General features: G+C 41.3%; 1 protein-coding gene across 1 annotated transcript in view; it reads left to right on the forward strand.

Moving 5' to 3' along the window:
* The first annotated feature begins 339 nt into the window (after positions 1–339).
* The window catches only part of esr2a (estrogen receptor 2a), a 31,582-nt gene continuing 12,006 nt past the window's right edge, over positions 340–19,915 (forward strand). Inside the window, exons 1-3 of the mRNA XM_084082306.1 lie at positions 340–614; positions 18,091–18,952; positions 19,512–19,678. Of these exons, the coding sequence (XP_083938432.1) occupies positions 18,552–18,952; positions 19,512–19,678 (568 nt within the window). The 5' untranslated portion in view covers positions 340–614; positions 18,091–18,551. The remainder of the gene's footprint in view (positions 615–18,090; positions 18,953–19,511; positions 19,679–19,915) is intronic.

Genomic DNA, 19,915 nt, shown 5'->3' on the forward strand with positions numbered 1-19,915 from the left:
ATCCAGCCACAATCACAAAGAAGCATAATAATAGCTTTGAGTTTGATATGGCCAACTGTATAGTCCTTGAATTTGTTTGTTTGTTTACTTTAGTCACGGTCATGAATCATGATGTTGCTTTTTTAGTACGGCTATGACGAGTTGGTTGGTTTAATTTGCTTTTGCTCAGTAAGTAGCACATATGCAAGCTCACCACGCGTCTATCTGCTATTTACTGCATGCAACAAATGAGGCTCGGACGGCGCGGGTGTGGTTTATATTCTGACGTCGCTAGTTGACAGCGGACAGAGTTTTACTGCACGTAGACACACAGACACAGACGCCTCCGGGGCAGATGAAACGGAACCCATGGGACTTAGTCAGTGGCGCAATGTGACTACAACAGCTAGTTAGCTACAAACTTGCCGCTGGTGCTACAAACTGAAGTGTGTGTGTTCTTCTAATCTAATCTACAGTATCGCCAGTTGAATTGTTGAGCCAGCAGCACTTGTCAAAACGTCTATCTGAAGACATAAACAGCCGGGTTCACGATGCCTCTGCTGCCGCCAAGCTGCCATGCAACAACTTTCCCCCCAGCTGGCGTGCGTTAATTATCTGTGAGAGACTGACATAAGGTAAGAATCCTTTCATTTAAAAACAAACTAGGAGTCTTACTCCGTTTAGAATAGACTACTATGCGTTCTGTTCAGTATAAACAAACTTTATGAGGCTAAAGTGCGTCGGGTCAAATGTGCAGCACAGCAGCCTACTATAAATAAATGTTATTTACGATAGTATCCTACGGGTCAAAAGGCACATTTCCAGCCGTGCGTTCATTATTGCAACTGCCTATCCTACGTATAACCTGCTTGCTTGTTTAACCTGTGTTTTTAACTTGAATGAAAAGCGCGTTGAACTACATTTATGTTGGAAAGGTGCTCTATAAAAGATGATTATTATTAATATACCTTGCATGTAGCATATAACCTAGATAGTGACCTTTTCAAACTTGTTTCAAAACATTCTAAATGGGTCCAAGTTTATTATTGTTTATTTCCTCCTGTTGCAGTGTTTGTTTGTGAATATCAAATGCTCTGGAAATAAACTTGGACCAAGCTGTTCCCTAGCAACGTTACTGACAAGGTCTGTCAATATGTGGGGTAATATGTTCAGTCAATCAATCACTTTGTTTACAAGTCATACATCAAATGCAGCTCCAAGTGCTGAACATAAAAAGTGGAAATAACAATAAGTAAAACAAAAAAAATTGTTAAAATAATAAAGTGTTTAAGAAAATGACAGTAAAAGTGCAAGTCGAAATAAATACACTAAAGCCAGACTAAAGGGGTGTTATAGTAGGGCGGTTAAGCAAACCAATTGTGCATTTTATGATAGAAGCATGAAACTTTCAGGATATCATCTACATACCCCAAGGTTTGATTTCAGACGTGGAAGCACTTTCAGATTGACCTCTGGTGACCTTGAGCGGTCATTGACCTCAGAATAGCATTTTTGCCCCATTATTCTCCATTATAATAATATATATGCCTGTTAAAATTACAGTTTTGTTCTAATAAATGAAAAATGAAACCTAATAGTCACTCTACAGAAATGGTGATTATTACTATTATGATAGTTCTGTTATGACATTGTTATTATGACATTAAAAACATCTAGGAGAGAGATAGAGAGAGCAGCAGTGAAATAAAGAAAAACAACATTGGTAAGAAAGTGCTAATGCATTCAAAGTGCAATATAGGTACAATGCTACTCAAAGGTTCTATTCATCTCATGTTGACTTTGGTTTTGGGGGCAGTACATGGTGAGCGTAGTGGGCAGATAAGCCCATATATGGAAGGTATTGTGAATTTCATGAAAGAAGCATGAAACTTCCTACAGTGTTTCTATATATCATGAAGTTTGTTTTCAGACGTGGAAGCATTTCTGAATTGACCTTTGAAACTTGTCAGAGGCTGTACACATTTTGGGCTGTCAAACCATGTTTGAAACACCCATAAGGCCCATCTTAAACCCAGAAATGTTGTTTCCTGTAAACCTTTATGATTAAAATGTCATCTATAGGCTTAGCAGATTTAGTTTAAGCTTGATTCCTAAAAGTTGCATTTTGGGCAATTTCTGTAATAAGCAGAATCAGCAAATGAATCGATTAATGAGCAAATTGCATGGAAATGACTAACATTTTGCGTCCAGTTAACTTAGAAAGGTGACTTAAGAGTCAAAGTCCATGTTTGTGATGTCCAGAAATGCATCTATTATCATGGTGAAGTCATGCAACCTTTCCTAATTTGCACAATTTGCATAAAGTATGTAATAATTAGGCCATGTTTTAGCTTGTAACCAATTTAGAAAGGTGCTCTTAGAGACTAAATCTATTTTTGAATGTTCAGAAATGAATCTCTTGCCAAAAAAAAAAACAATGTATCTGGATGCATGTCCATGTATTTATTCTCCACCTTCTCACCTACCTGCTCCCAATGAGCAGGTCGGGGTATTGTGTGTTTCCTCTACCATCGGTGTGTGAATGTATGGGTGAATGTGAAGTACATTGTAAAGTGCTTTGAAGAGTCAGGAAGACTAGTAAGGTGCTATTTAAATGCAGTCCATATACCATCATCCATCCCAGCATGGTGCCCACTGGCACTCTGATGACATTCCTTGGTTGCAGTGGAACATTGATGAACATTTCTGGGATAAAAGCATTGCTTGCGGTGGCATCGCCTTCATTCTCAATGGTAAATCCTGGACAAAATACACTGTGCTTATCGGATGCTTGTGGTTGTCCTCCTCCAAGAACCTGTTAGGATGTGATACTGTCTCCTACCCTGTGAGAAGGGCAAGGTACGTGCTTAAAGTACTCGTAGAAAGGACCATGACTAGTGTCAATACAGTGCTTGGAGAACTTCATGCTACGCACAGTGACCATAAAGATACCGGTGCAGAGTTCTTCTTCGCATTATATTGACAGACAAATATGATTCTGCACACTGTATATATATATACAGTAGTTCATCTGCAGGTCATGTTGTGGAAGGCTGCAGATCAGAGCGAGCCACCTACAGAGGAAAGAGACGTTGTTTACTCCCAGGTGCTCCAGCTGCAGCTGCAGAGCATTGAAGGCATGCAGCGAAATTAACTGCAGACACCATTCTTTAAGACTATGTAAGTGTGAAGGAGGTGAGGTCCACTACAACCCATTCACAAGGGGGGCCAAAGCTGTATGAGTAGAGAGGCCACCTGGGAAACAGAAGGTCCCAGGTTCGATTCCCAGCCCTGACAATGTGTCAGGGTGTACATAAGCAAGACCCTTAATCCCTAACGTCTGATCTCATGTCTGACCACTTGAGCAGCAATAACCTCACTGAAGCATAAGTCTGAGAGGAGGGCTGTGGACAGTTGCCTACCAGTGACATCATCAGTAGGCAGGTTTCAAACAAGATTTAAATGTTTTCATTTTATTTTGTATTAATGCCAGAACAATGGCTTCTATTATAGCATGCAAACTTTCCAGGAATATAAAGCCTGCAGTTTATATTAGCTTGGATTCCCCATTGATGTCACTGGTAGACAGGCTTCTGACAGAAATTGTACCATATTATCTCAAACCATATCCTTGAGCTCCTGCCATCTGATAGGAGGTTAAAGAGCATCAGGAGTCGGGACAAGCACCAGCACGCGGTCCAACAGTTTCTTCCCCCAAACCATCAGAACCCTGAACGCTCACCATACTGCCCCCACAACCAAAACCAACATCATGAGATGAATAGCACCTTTGAAACGCATTGCACCTATATTGCACTTTGAATGCATTAGCACTTTCTTACCAACGTCGTTTTTCTTTATTTCACTGCTGCTCTCTCTCTCCTAGATGTTTTTAATGTCATAACAATGTCATAACAGAACTATCATAATAGTAATAATCACCATTTCTGTAGAGTGATTATTAGGTTTCATTTTTCATTCATTAGACCAAGACAGTCATTTTAATAAGCATATATATTATTATAATGGAGAATAATGGGGCAAAAAGTGGGAAAAATGCAATTCTGAGGTCAATGACCGCTCAAGGTCACCAGAGGTCAATCTGAAAGTGCTTCCACGTCTGAAATCAAACCTTGGGGTATGTAGATGATATCCTGAAAGTTTCATGCTTCTATCATAAAATGCACAATACCTTCCATATATTGAGCTTAACAGCTGTACTATTAAAGCTTTTACTCTGGCACCCTCCAGCAAGCCATTCCACAGGCTAGGTCCATAGTCCATAGTAGACCATAGATAGACCATAGTCCTAGCCTGGGTCTTAGACTGGACCAGAGGATGTGAGAGATCTATTGGGTACATCATGACATGTCTTAATACCATGTCAGCCATTTAATCGGGAGCGAGAACATCTAGTGATTTATAGACCAATAAAATCATTTCACAATTAATTCTAAGTGCAGTGATTTGTTAGGTCTGATGTGTGCTCTCCTGTTCTGGACCTGGTCAACATATGATCTGCTGAATTTTGTATACTGTTAAGTAGTTGATCTATGGCATTTTTTGGTTGATCAGAGAGGACAGCATTACAATAGTCCAGGGATAAATGTGTACACTAGTCTCTCTGTTTGGCTGATAAAAGACAGATTTGGTCACATTCTTGATGTGGACATCCTACTATAATCCTACTATAATTCTAGTAACCTCTGTAGTGGTGGTGAGTACGTGAGTGAAGACACCCGGTTCTCCTCACTGGCTGGACCAATTGCTCTGATTTTGCACACAGCCATTGACCATTACCATCTGAACGCAACTGTGAAGCCCGTTTTTCAATTTCATCAAATCTCAGCTTCTTATTAGCGTTTTTCTGTCAAACACTGTCGCCATGGTTACGGGCCTGCCCAGCTATGGGACGAACTGCCTCCCGGGTTGCCAGATCATGTGCGCATATCCCCCCACGGATGCGCTGCGCCGACGGGTATGGTCTAGTAAAATGTAATTAGTCTAAGATGACTTCTGGGACTGAGTGTCAGTGACTTCAATGTACATATCAGTTTCTCTCTCTGTGCCTCTGCTTCAATGACGAGTACCTCTGTTTTGTCCTGGTCAAGCTGAAGGAGACCTACAAGCATCACTTATGGAGGGTGTCAGTAGGGCTTGTGCCACCAGGAGACACAGCAATAAAGTTGAGTGTCATCAGTAACTGAAAGTTGATGGCATGTGTCCTGGTGACACTCCCAAGGGGCAGCATTATACAGACTGATATCAAAGTGATGTCTGTCTTTGATGCTTTAATTGATTAGAGAGAGCACTAACAAGCATATAACGAGTTTGACCCCCCCCCCCCCCCCCCCCCACAGATAGAGGCGTCCCTGCACAGGGAGGAATGTCAACATAAACAGTGGAACAAAACCAAAATACAGCCAGAGGGATGTGTCTTTCTGCAGGGAAACACACTAGCACAATAATATAGTGGCTGATAGAGAGAAATGACGGCTTAAATAGTCTTATATTATTATCTATAAATAAAATAGGCTAAAAGTTACACCGTTTACATTTGACAATACATGGAGTATATGATCATTATGTGTTGATATACAAACCACTCTGATTTATGGGATGTTACTTTACCCATCTCAGTCATAATGAGAGAAAATATAATTGATACTTTAGCCCCCCCCCACGGCCCCATCCACCCACCCCCCCCCCGACTTCCTTCAACTTCGTTCGTGCTCTCTCTTATCAATGAATGCATCAAAGACAGCCACCTGCTTGATGTCTCTCGGAGAGGGTGTGTTTAACAACACACCTTCCCTGTTTGTACTCACAGAGGCCCATAGTCGATCTTCCACAATTTTAGAGGGGCCTCATTTTTAATGGAAAATGCCATGAACGCAACATCCAATCAACCACTGCACTTAGAGGACCCTACACATGATTCCAATTTGGGAATCATGTGTAGGGTCCTCTATACAGTGCACCTTCTAAAGTGTTTTCACTTCCTAACATATTTGTGGGGCGCCACAAATGCGTATGTAGAAATGATATTTCCACTTGGCCTGGGGGAGATTTTAATCATTCTATGACCTGATCATTTGCACAGTACTCTTAAAGGGATATTTAATTTCCCCCCCAAAAATGGGTAATTTTATCGTCTACTCAGGCTTTTGGGAGCACCCCAGACAGTTTTTAAGTTGCTTGATTCAGTATTTAGATATTTGATATTTGATATATCAGACACGCCCCCTTCCTATACAAACACATTGTAACTTCAAACTCCATTTTAACCATGTTAGATTCATCAGAAACACCCATCCTTGGTTCTCGTGACTGTTTCATCTATGTGTTTTTTAAAAGGTTTTCATTTATGTTTCATTTCTTTTTGGAAAATGAAAAGAAATTAATTAAGTTAAATAAATGAAAAAAGCAATCGAAAAAACACGGCCGCCTCACGTATTAGGAGGGCAGGGTGAGTCACCAGAACCAAGGACGAGTGTTCTTGATGAATCTAACATGTTAAAAATGTCTGATAAAATGAATATCAAATATCTAAATACTGAATCAAGCAACGTAAAAACTGTCTGGGGGGCTCACAAAAGCCTGAGTAGACGATAAAATTACCCAAAATGTTTTTGAAAGTGAAATATCCCTTTTAAGTACTACTATATATTTTTCCTTTGCTGAGTGTGGGAAGGTTTGGAGGGGTACAAAGTATGGAAAACTGTATTTCCTCTCTGGATTTGATCCCACTAATGCAACATCCAAAATGTGTGTGCACTCCAGCTGACCTTACAAAACTGAACTGAAAGATGGATAAAACAAAACAAATGATGTGAGAATTATACTTTTGATTACTTTTGACTGTCAATATTTATGATGAGTTTTTTTTAAGTGCTCTGAAACAAAAAGCTGTGACCCTGACATGAATAGATTTTTCTTGACCCTGATTGAAAAATAATGAATAATAATATAAATGCATTTTATTTATAATGCACTTTACATTCTTTCTCAAAGTGCTACAGGTTTAAAAGGATGGCAGCATGACCCTCCCCCAACAATGGTAAACAACACAGTCTACTGTAGCTGTGTTTGTTTTTGCCAAATAGTTTACTTTTTCTGAGACTTTCTTCTGCAGCGATATTGTCCTTTTGGACGGGCACAGTATGCATAACTGATGATCTTGACCCCTTAATTTGTTGACTCAAGTCCCCCAGGGTTCTATTCAAGCCCCTCCTTTCCCCCCTCTAGTCTACACCAAGTCTCTTCACCTAAAATAGCAGTTGTGAGCTTGTAGATCTTATATTTCTTTGCCAAATGTCCATTTCGAGAATAGGGACACTAGGGTTAATTTGGATAATATTATACATTTTGTGCCGTTGGATATTGGATAAATACCACAGAATAAAGTTAACGTCAATATCAATATCATTATCACGGCTGAACAAAGCAGGTTGGTCGTGAAACACGATGGGCACTGCATTCTGGGTTGCTGTGGAGACACAGCGTGTCCCAGAACGAATGGCAAATTAATTATTTGAAGCCAGTCTGGGAACTCCTGACTGTCACTTTGAAAAACAGAACGAATGAGCGTGTAACACTGCTAGAGTTTTGTATGTGTTACAATTATTTACAATAATTTAATACATATTAAATTGGCCTATATGAGTCATTTTATTTTTTTTGGTTAATTAGTCCTAAATAGATGCATGGTTCGTGTACATGGTTAACTCTTAAATGTCTATCCCTACTCCGCAGTGCATGGTATTCACGTCATAAAAATGAAGTTAAGACAAAATCTTGGCTTAAATCAAGTCTTTTTTCTGGTCTCATTCCAATACAGTGTCAGTAAAAACATCCTCTAGATACTATTCTGCGTCAAAATGAGACTAGTGGTGCAAGTACGATGTGAAACTTGTAGCAGCCTATTAGAAGTCCACAGTCTTTCTATTTTAATGGTGGTTTTGGTGCGTTACCAAAATGTATTTTCACTATTGTTAAAAAAAAGAAGGTGCATGAGTAGCATACTCTTATTAGGGCAGCAAAGCACTGAACCCCCAACTATTAATGCCAGTGACTCAGTGGTGTACAATAAAAAAAACAACCTTGGGGTACCTGGGGTAATGAATTTTACCGTCGCTGAGAAGCAATGTGTGGTTAGCAGTTTGCCCTCTTTAGTCTGTTAACATAAGCAATGGAATATCCTTAATATGCATACAAACCACACTACACTGTAAAATCCTCAGTATTCATTTATCCATTTACTTGTAGAGTACAAATTTAACCAAGTGACCAGTAAATGGACCAGTAGGACCCGTAGGGGTGGACAAATGTAACCAAATGGTCCATTTGGTTACATTTTGTACACACTCAGAGTTAAATGAACACTGAGGATTTTACTGTGTACTGTATGCCACAAGTCAAATTTCATGGGGGTGTTCATAGGGCTGAGGGAACATAGGTATGCTCTTCCTCCACTGCAGTGTAACATGGCACCACATGAAACGGCCTCTCTACAGCTTTGATTGGACAGGCAAAGGTCCATGCTTACTCTGTCTGTCCACCTCGGTTCTCCCACACAGTAAAATCCTGAGTTAATTGAAGTCGCTGAGTGTTAAAATGGACCTGTGCAGACCTGTACAGATTCTGGCCTGTAATTGGCGTTGAAAGACAAATTAAATTGGATTGACATTTCACATGTCAGATCTGAGAACATCAGTGCTTCTTGCAAAATGCCACATTCTGTCGGCAGCAATGCGTGGCAGACAGGGTATTATAAAAATCAGTCCTGTGTGTACTGTCTTGTAGAAAATTAACTTGAGAATGGATGGCCGGATTTTCATTTGTTCAATGGCAGTGCCAAAATAACCCCTTAGCATTCTTTGGCATGTACCAGATTTCACCTCCATAGCCACACTCCCCTATATACTGTAGGAGGTAGTTCTTTCCTTTCCAACGCGTAAAAGAAGCCATGTCTATCATGTCTGTTTCCGCCTGGCGTTAGGGAGGCAGTAAGACTTGAGGATGGGAAAAGCTCTGCAGCCTTGGGCTTTTGTTTAAAAGTCATTCACCTCTGGCCAGCATCCGGGAACACTTCTATCATTTTGGCTTAATTTGGCTTTGACCTACTTCATGTTGTTTGGAACGATAAGGGTTTCATGCAACACTGATCTGTAGAAGGCGAAGCACTAAAATATTTGTGTGTGTGTATGCGCACGCGTTACGTGTATTGAATAAAGGCATATGTTTGAGCATGATTATATTTATTCTTTGTTATTAAACAGCCATAAGTGTCTAAAATGTGGAGAATCAGGCTTGTGACTGGAAGGTTGTTAATTCACTGGGCAGGCTGGAAAACGCTGGGCTGGAAAGTGCATACCACTTTATTACACCAATGGTTGTAATAATTCCCTTGAGCAAGGCAGTGAATGATTCAGAGGATTTGCAATGTGGCCAGCAGTAGAGAATTGCTATACTTGGCAACTGGCTAACAGCAGAAGATTGCTGTTGTACTGGTCAGATGTGTGAATCTCATGTATTTAATAAATTGAGCATTCAATCTCTCAGCACCTCCTGGATGAATTGAACATAAAAGGAATCCTTCTCTAGTCCGGTCAGGACATGAGATAATGGCAATACATCCAGGATGGTGGCTTTGTGTCTGATGTATGGCAGCAGCATGCGTAGGTGGGAGTTTTTCTCCCACACTGGACAAGCAGCTGCATGGCTTGACAAGCAAGGAGGCAGCTTTCAAGTCAAGGTCAAAGCTTCAAAGTGAACAAAAAAGAAAATCCTCCCCCACATTTGTTTTTTACCCCCAAATAGTGATTAGAGATTTAGTATCCTGTCGTAATTGTTGTCTCCTTCTGAAAATACTCAAACCGTCTAAGAGTTGGCCTCAAACCCCAAGGTTATGAGAAACTGAATTCAAAACGAACATGCTACAGAGCAAGACGGTAAACTCTAGTAGGTGCAGTGCAGGTACACAATTGAATATATAGGCTAATAATAGTTAGAATCATAATAAATACTTTATATAGAACCTTCCCAGAGCGCATGTCTTCTTAACCACGTAAAGGAGCTCTTCACATAATGAGCACTAACTAATTGTTCCAGATTATAAGATGGAATCATTTCTGTCTACTCACTGTGTCTCATTCGTGCGCTACCGACAGTTGAGAAAACTGCCGTGCCTACCAATGTCATCATCGGTGGGGATTACAAGCTAATAGAAAGTTAGCATACTGAAATAAAAGCCATTGTTCTTGCATCAGTAAAAAAGTTTGATATCTTGTTTGAACTGACCAAACCTACCGATAATGCCACTGGTAGGCAGGTTTCTGTCCACAGCCCTCCTCTAAGACACAGAGGTAGTAAACAGCATTAGTGAGCATATAATAAGCATTAGTGAGGACCAATTATATGAAGACAAGGTTAAAAATGGGTGAAGTGCTTGTTTAAGCCCTGTACTGTATGTTGTTGTGTGACGAATAGCAGATCTACAAGATTGTCTGATTATGAGCTTGTAGATCTGCTATTCTTTACTCAGAATCACATGTCGAGGGAACCATACTGAGTGCACCTCCACAACTGCTTTCACTTCTTCCCATAGTGGGTGCCACCAATGCAAACAGTTTGATATGTCGCACAACTTTACCCCGGCAGCTTCATCATGTCCTGATTGCTGCACCCCATGACTGACACATCCCTGGGTAGGCCTAGCTGGAAATATGTCCTCAGAGGAGCGCACTTTTCTTGTTCTCACTTTGTGGCTGAGAGAAATACCTGTTTATTGACAAAGCATCCTCTTTTCTCCCACTTTATGTTGGATGTTTTCTGTAAACAAAAAATATAAAAAGCTGAGTCATACTTCATCTTGAGGCGCCACACACCAGCCCTACATTGGCATTAATAATTGTTGATAAGCATCTGTGACCGAAAATCTGTTGTAGTGTGTGCAGTGTGCAGTGTGTAGACTGTGTGTAGACGGCCGTCAGTTTTAGTGAGGCATAGGACATTGATAGCAGCGGAGTGCTGGAGAAGGGGGCAGAGAGGAGGGTAGAGCTCTCTGGTTGGCTGTGTAGCCTTGCAAGGTGGGGGGGGTGTTTTTAACTTTTTTCTCGCAACTCACAATGGAAGTGGCGCTCGCGGTAAATTTGTTTTGTCTGTCCAATACAGTGTATGGTATAGCCGGGCCCATCACCAGTACCGCGCCGCTGCGTGTTTGCTCAAAATGCACATAGGAAAGTGTGTGTGTGTGACTGTGTGTTGGTCTCAGACACCAAGATGACATTCACTGGAAAGAATACATGAATGAATAAATAGACATTAGACAACATTCAACACATTCAAAAAATGGACATTAGACAACATTCAACACATTCAAAAAATGTCTATTCCCGAATAAACACACACGTTGACAAGTGTTTTTTTTCCTCAACACAAAATCTATTTGCCCTGTCTACAATCTACAGCCAATCTACAAGCTCACAAGTTGTGAGCTTGTAGATCTGTTATTTGTGCTTATTGTTCCCCCCATTGTATGGATGCTGGAGTTCAAGTGGTTAAACCATCACAGGGCTCAGAGCTACCATTATCATCATTCATTGCAAGCAAAGTGTTATTTTATATTTAACTTTCATATGCTTTTATTTGACCTTTTGTTTTAATCTGAATGTAATGCAAGCACTTTGAACTGCATTCATGTCTGAAGGTGCTCTATGAAAAGATTGTTATTTTATTATTATAATTACACAACTCTGTCTTTAAACTCAAACAGACATCAAAAACGTTTTCATTCAAACATTTCAGTCCACAGGTTCCTTGAGAACCTGCTAAAACACAGGCTTTAGATGTGAAAGGAATTGTTTAGAGGCTACTAGGCTAGCCTCTTCCTACTTCCCCCTGCAGTCTGCCCTCAACCCTGTCCCCACCTACTACTCAAAACAAAACGAGAAAAGTGTGCTCCTCTGATCGCAGATCCCTGCCAGGCCGGGTTGCCTACCCAGGGCTGTGGAGTGCAGTCGCCAGGACACAAGGAAGCTGCGGGGAAAGTAGAGTTTGTAAGACAGACGGTGCAACTGTTCATGTTTGTGGTCGCCTCTAGCGTTTTTGGAGGTGTGCTCTTTAGATGCCCCTCAATATGCGATTCAAATTGGTTTGATTTTTCCTATCAACCATGTGCTCTAGATGTCTTCTTGTAGTCATTCATCTTGTCTGTGTGAGGCACTGGTGTTTAGTTGTCTTTCAATTATTGACATAAAACATGACCAGCAAGAGTCATCTACAAGATTGAATACCTTACACGCACAAAAAAGAAGCATCGTTGCATGCGTTTGCATTTTTTGCAAGTGTCAGTCAGAAATGGTTGTCCTATTTGGGGAGTTGCGTCATGATCTAATCAAAGATTTTTTTTTATTGTACGTCGAACAGTTCAAGAATTATATGCCAAAACGTGAACCGGCCTGTTATTGCGCCAACATGAGCCCAATTAGAAAAATGGGGTGGAGGTTTTTCCATGGCCTAATGGGAGTGAGTTCATGCAACACTGATCTGTAGAAGTTTCATGCCAATCGATCCAATGGTGCTGGAGATTAGGTGCTCACAGAAATCTGCCTGTTATAGTGCCACCATGAGGCCAATTTGAAAAACGTAGGGTGGCATTTCTTCCTTGGCCTAGTCGGAATGTGCATGCAAAGTTTCACGGTAATCGGACACTGCATTCATGATTTGAGGCATTTTGTTGAAAACGGGCCACTCCTGCAAACCTCGGAAGCGAATCTAGCCAATCAGGATGGAATATGAAAAATCGGAGAGATGTGTCTTAATCACATGACCATAGAGAGCATGTGTATCGATGTGCGTGAGTTTTGGACAAAATCTGTTGGAGTAATATGAAAAAATCTTTCACATTGGTCTGTTATAGCACCACCAGGAGGCCGATTTCAAAAATATAGGGTGGCATTTCTTCCTCACAATTTTTTTTTCTTGATTACTCCTACAGATTTTGTCACTCCAATTGGTACACATTATCTCTATAGTCATGTGATCAAGATGGATCTGTCCATTTTTTTTTATTCCATCCTGACCCGTTTGCAGGAGTGGCCCGTTTTGCCGTGAAAGATTGCTGGCCCACAATAAGCAACCTGCCCTGGCGGAGACCTGTGCTCCGAGTAGCACATTTTTCTAGTTTCACTCATGAGTCTGTAGAGACAAAGAAATGATTACTAGAAGACATCTGGAGCACACAATAGATAGGAAAAAGTGTAATAGGTGGAAACATTTATTAATTTAATAATTTGTGCCTATTAAAAGTGTTCCTATCAACCGTGTGCTCAGAAACCAAACATTCAAAAAAAATCATTAAATAATGTTCATTGACCTGGCTAGCTGGCTCTCAACATGGCAATCATATAAATCAATTTTATTCCTATAATTAAAAAAAAAAGTATGATCCACTCCCTTTCACGTGTTTTCATGACTTTTAATTGGTTGTCTCAAAGTTTAATTATTCCCATTTTTCTTGACTTGTCATCTCACTGATAGTTTTCCCTTTAACACAGTTAAGAATTACTGGGTTATTTTATGTGGCCAAAACCTAGCTTTACTGAACTATTTGATCAAATGAATGGGACTTTTCCTTTGGATGTATAATGATACCCAGTGGTTTAATGCCAAGAAGGTAATAGGTGAGTGTACGTGTGCCAACTTTGACTGTATTGAGACTTCTGCCATCTAAGAATGATTAACTCTGGTAGAGTTTATCTTTCAGCACATGTAGTGGGGTCATAAAAGATATCCTTACACCACCCCACCTTGTGTGTGTGTGTGTGTGTGTGTGTGTGTTCACATTTGCTTACACCATAGTAGGGATATGCTCGTCCATTTTCAATACAAAACCTTTCTTTCAAAAGTTAAATTATAGGTATATCCACACTGCTGCCAGCTCTATAGTATTGTAGCTCACTAGATGTTTTAGTTTGTTGACAATGTAAATAATTTCAGTATTGGATCAAAAGATTACATGGGCAATATAACCACAATTATGTTAACTTAAAATACATAAAAAACATAAAATACGCAAAAAATCCCGGCCAGGTCATACCAAAGACTAAAATGGGACCCAATGCTTTCCTGCTTGGCACTCTGCATCAAGAGTTGGATTGGGGGTAAGTCCCTGCGACATACTAACATCATATCCAGGGGGTGTACTTGTACATTAAGCTGCCTCACGCTACAGATGGCCCTCTATGGGCCACGTTAATACTTACCTGATCTACTGTATGGGTTGGTTCTAGGACCATAACAAACAAAGGGAAATGAGGGTTTAACCAAAAAATATGAGATGGGTAACAAAATATGCAACAATCATGCACATATTGCAAAATTAACAAAGGAAACGTAAATATACAGCAACAATTAAAGAGCTCCATTGTGGCCCAGGATGAAGAGAAATAACCACTACACAAGGCAGATCTTTATAATCACTGGAGGCACTGGCCAGCTGCCAGCTGCTCCCCACCAATCCACCGATTGCTACCTTTCTCCAACCAGAAACCAGCACACTGAAAGAAAGGACACACCTACTCCCACAAGCCCTGACAGAGGCCGTGGGGCCATCAAGGAGTAAAGCCCTAACAAAAGGAGTAAAGGAGTGTAAAACCCTACTCACTTTAAAAACTGCCCTAAAGATACACCTTCAGGAGGCTGCAATTCGAAAATGGCCCCTGTCTTAAGTCTTAACCTTTTAAACCGGGTTATTGAAAAGCCATGATTGGGCAAACCCACATAAGACACTTCACTGCTAGATGGAACTGTGAGTCACTATAGTCACACATTTCAAGACAAGAGACACACTGCCTGGTTGGGACACGGCCACGAACATTCACTCATCTAAAACTATTTGAGGGGCGAAATACATCACTGCTCAGTTTGCCGTTGATCACGGCAGGTTAGGGTTGTCTGTTTTGAAATAAACGTTATGCCTTTTAAACACTTTATCTCGCTCGCTTGCTCACGTTAGTCAACTGGTGCATGCATTTGTGTGTCAGAGATGGAGAGCAAGAGATATAAAGAGTGCTCTGAACAGAGCCACGAGGACGTTCGATCATGTTTATGAACATGTATCTTAGATTGTGGGAATAGTGAACAAAATAAAGTTGCTTGCCAGTCCTTAAAAAGAAGAAAAATAGCCTTTTGGCCAACCAGAAAGCCAACTTCACTTGCCTGAATATGTTTTTTACTTGCCCTGGGCATGTCTCCCCTGACCTAACACGCACAGGATGAGCACAGCGACCCTGACTGAACATACTCCCCTCAGCTCAATTGTCAAGGGTTGTTTCACCCTCTCCTGTGCAGAAGCAAGTATTTTAATTTTTAAAATGGGCATAACCACGCTGTACTGGAACAACTGAAAGAACTGTTGTGCTGTTTGATCAGCCCAAACTCATCCTCTGGCTACATCATTTCCCAGGATTAGTGTAACACCCTCAACAGGCGAAGCAGAGCGCACCCTAATGTCACCTTCAACGAACCCTGAGTGAAGCACATGTTTATTTTGCATCTGAAACACCACGGGTATGGCCAGATAAATTCTCTACCACCCCCAAAAGCATAAACACGGGAATTCCCACTGTAACATTGCAACCTCTACAGGTCAACATAATTATCTGCATGTGCTGCAGCCTCACCTACAGTCTTTACATTCTTGATCTAGGAGCACCTTGAGATTACATAAGTCCTCTTCTCTACCCAGCTATGCTACAAACCAGTGGTTACAACGAGTCCTCTGCTATTTCATTTGAGCATTTTACTGTACTGTTATGGCCTGACAATAACAAACAAAGAGAAACATGCAAAGGTTTAAACAATGAGTTTATTTAAGCATAACAAAACAAGAATGACCTAAGTCATAATAAAGCCGCATGGGGCAGGCTTTTTTGACCCCAATCTTTTCATAGACCTGATTACTTGTTTTTTGGATTGCTTGTTTCTCTCGCCAAACCTGGCAACATTTCAGCGTCGCAGATTAAGGCTCTAATGTTTTTTATATAAGTGGTGGCAACATTTTGTGACACCACACGGGTCTTCCCAACAATAGCTAAGATTGAAGTCATTGTGAACATGGCCAAATAATAATAACTTAATAGCCAAACTAGGTCTAATGAAGCACGCTAGCATTTAGGCTAACCCTCCTCCTGTGTCGTGTAACTCCGTGCGTTGCCTTGTTATGATTTGTGTTCGTCCATGCTGGCCCCTAATATGGTCTGCTTCCGGGTGGATAGACCTAACTAACAATGAGGATCGTTCTGATTGGTTCCCTTCCCAACTAGTCCCTCAAAAGGAGTAATTCTGATTGGATCTCTTCTCCATTCGTCCCGCCCTAACATTTTCGTCTCTAATTCGTTGACTAAGGTGTCCATTACATTTTGACTCAGGTGTCGACACTTTTCACTCGGGTGTCGGACTAAGACTAGTGCTGTTTATAGAGCCGACGCTAGCGCATGCGGCTAAAAATGCTGTTTCCAACAACAAAATTAGACATCAAATGTCAAGTGCCAAATTAACTAAGGGAATGCAAATATACATCATAAATCAAAGGGACCTTCTGTAGCCATGCTCCAGTTGGCCCAGGAGGAAGAGAAAGAACCTTTATACTAGGAGGCACTGGCCATCTGCCCCTGTTTGCCCCCTTTCTCACAAACTAGCACACTCCCAAACACTCAAGCCCTGGCAGAGGCCCATCACAGTACTTTGTTAGTACAGTACACGTCGGGGAAATAATGTGGAAATTAGTCTGGAAAAATAAATAAATAGCTGTATTGCAGGACCAATGCAAAGACTTTAAGGGAGCCCTTCATATCGGGATGGTGATATTTTGGTTGGTTTGTTAGTGTGCATGGTCACCACTTTTCTAGACCATATACAGTATAGCCTCGGTCCTAGCCTCACTCATCTGCGAAGAGAAGAGCCTGGTCACGACATAAAGCAGCGAGTGTCTAGGGTCTAGGAAGTCCTGAGTGGGTAGGATTTCCGTCGTACGCGTTTCCCCCGGAAACAATATTTTTTGACCAATCACAGCACTCGTTTCATTCACGGAGAATGTTAACAGATTTGTAAATCATCAACGTCATTTCCTTGGGCGGTACTTCCACCAAATTCAACCGTTTCCGGTTGTCACTTCCTAGACAACCAACAGCCCAGGTCTTGCCCAGCGTGTATACAGTATTGGATTTAGATTTCCCCAGACGTATCGATTGAAGGAGATCTCTTATTGTCTGGCAACGCAGGCCAAGGGAACAGTGTTTTCCTATATTCACAATACTTTCCTTATGTCACAATACTGTAGTTTCTGATTTTTATGCTACTTTCTAGAGAGCATTTTATGCATAATTGATTTATTTTACGTTTGCTATGGTAGATTAGGATTTTTGCTATGTAGTTTAGCTCAGTCAGTGTGTTCGCCTGATTGAACAGCCTGTCATTTTCTTTTACAATCCTTTCTTTGTCGTATTTTACTCCATTTCTTGATGACGTGCAAATCTGACAATAAAACACAGGAGCTTGGATGCTACTTCCTGACCCCAATGATTTTTTTTTAAAGGAGTTTAAACTTTAAAAGTCTAACTATGTACACTGACGTACACGTAGCGAGGGCGGTACATGTACAGAAAAGGTGAACTCAGACTGAAAGGTTGTAACATTAATATTGCTCAATTTGGTTTTAAGGTGATGTGTTCAATAATGTATGTCAATCTCAATGGATTAAAAAAAATTGGGTGGGGGAGGGCATTTTGTTGAGGACAAAATAAATAATATAATTCAAATGAGATGTATCAAATGTATTTACTTAAATGTTTACATTGTGTGTGCGTACGGTTTTGTTACACAATAAAATAAGGTAGTTAGAACCCTTTGGTTACATAAAATGTACCCTTTGGTTACATGGCAACAGGCATTGACATGACTCATGACTATATTAAAAATGCCCTTTAATTTGTTTACCTCCACTTTCTTTACATCATAACCACCATTTACACCCTAGTCTCCATTACAATGATTGCATACAAATGATTACAACATACTTAAACCAATGCTTTCCTTAATTCCCCCTAGGTGGAATCCTGTCCCTTGTCCATGAGCCCTCGGATGTTTCACAAGCTGAATGACCAGTGATGGTGCTCTTCTGTACTGCCTAAAAGTACAAAAATATAACTGATACCATTGCGGTGGTTGGAGGTGGTCTTCCTCCTATTCTATTGAGAAGACCCTGTTGTCGGGTAGAACCGCTGGTTGACAAGAGGTATTACCTGTACATGAAGCTCAACGTGTATTAACTCCCTTGGCCAAAACGGCCAGCTCAGCAGTAGACATTTCAGCGCTCGGGTGGGAGACCCCGATTTGAATCCCAGGTATCTTACAATCTTAGTGATTGTAGCTTTAAAACAAACCACTGCTATTCATTCCTGTCATCCCACGTCAATTGTGCCAGGGACTAAGCCTATCACAAACTGCCTGGTTGCTTGGAGGATGATGTTGCATTTTTAGCGTCCACTGGAAGCTTTTTTGCAGTTGCCATGGCTGCCTCGTCCCTAGAGAGGGACCAGCCCCTCCTGCAGCTCCAGGAGGTTGACTCCAGTCGAGTGGGCGTCCGTGTCCTAAGCTCCTCATCTCCCACACTGCCACCCCTCGAAGCCGCTCAGCCGATCTGCATCCCGTCCCCGTACACTGACCTGGGTCACGACTTTGCCACCATACCATTCTATGGCCCGGCGCTCTTCAGCTACGCCAGCCCAGGCCGCCCAGACTGCCCCTCCGTCCGTCAGTCCATGAGCCCCTCCTTGTTCTGGCCCCGCCACGGTCACATGGGGGCGCCGTTGCCCCTGCATCGTCCGCAGTCCTGCCCCCAGCACGGTCAGGCCATCCACAGCCCATGGGTGGAGATGTCCTCACGGGACTGCACCTTGGTGGACAGCAGGTATGCAAGTGTGTGACTCAGTGATTGTGGAGCGATTTTGTAAATGTGGAATATAATTCAATTTAACTTGAGAGGTCCTTTACTCAGATTTTACTGTGTACAAATCAAATGTATTTTTCTGAGGTTTTTACACTACAAGCGTTAAAGGGATAGTTCACCCAAATCTTTTTTTAATTGTCTAACAATTACACACACCATGAAGCCTTGAATTCATGGAGATTCTTTTGTTTTTGTCGCATTCTTAAGCCAATAATTTGATGACCGGCGCAAAGATGCTAATGTCTCCGGTAGGAGACTCAAAGTTAACATTTGAGTCTCCTACCGAAGCCGCCTCCGGTAATCAAATTATTGGCTTAGGAATGCGACAAAAACAAAAAAAATCAACATGAATTCAAGTCTCCATGGGGTGTGTCATGGATAAAACAAAATTCATTATCCCTTTTTAAATGAACACTGAGGATTTTGCTGATTTACAAATATATGTTTCTGGTGTTTGTGCACACTCACAGTTAAATTGCACGCTCACAGTTAAATTAACACTGAGGATTTTACTGTGTAGTAAGATGGCAAGGAAGCGGCCCCAGGACAGCGAGGAGACCGTGGTGTCATCAGGGGGCAAGGCGGACCTCCATTTCTGTGCCGTGTGTCATGACTATGCTTCAGGGTACCACTACGGTGTCTGGTCTTGTGAGGGATGCAAGGCCTTCTTTAAGAGGAGCATCCAAGGTGAGACAACCAACAACAACCATTACTGTGTGTTGTTGTACTGTTGACGTGTGTACTGTTGACTAGGCCTGTCACAATTACAACATTATCGCCTGAGCACAATTATTTGAGTTTCCATTTATCTGTGTGAATTCATCTGTAAAAAAATAGCAAAAATAGCCGATCTTCAAGCTCAAAACTCGTTCGACAATTAATCGTCAACAATGATTGTGAGAGCGTGTGTGAGGGTGTGGGCGT

Source organism: Gymnoscopelus microlampas (assembly GCF_963454915.1).
Source record: "Gymnoscopelus microlampas genome assembly, chromosome: 16".
Lineage (NCBI taxonomy): Eukaryota > Metazoa > Chordata > Actinopteri > Myctophiformes > Myctophidae > Gymnoscopelus > Gymnoscopelus microlampas.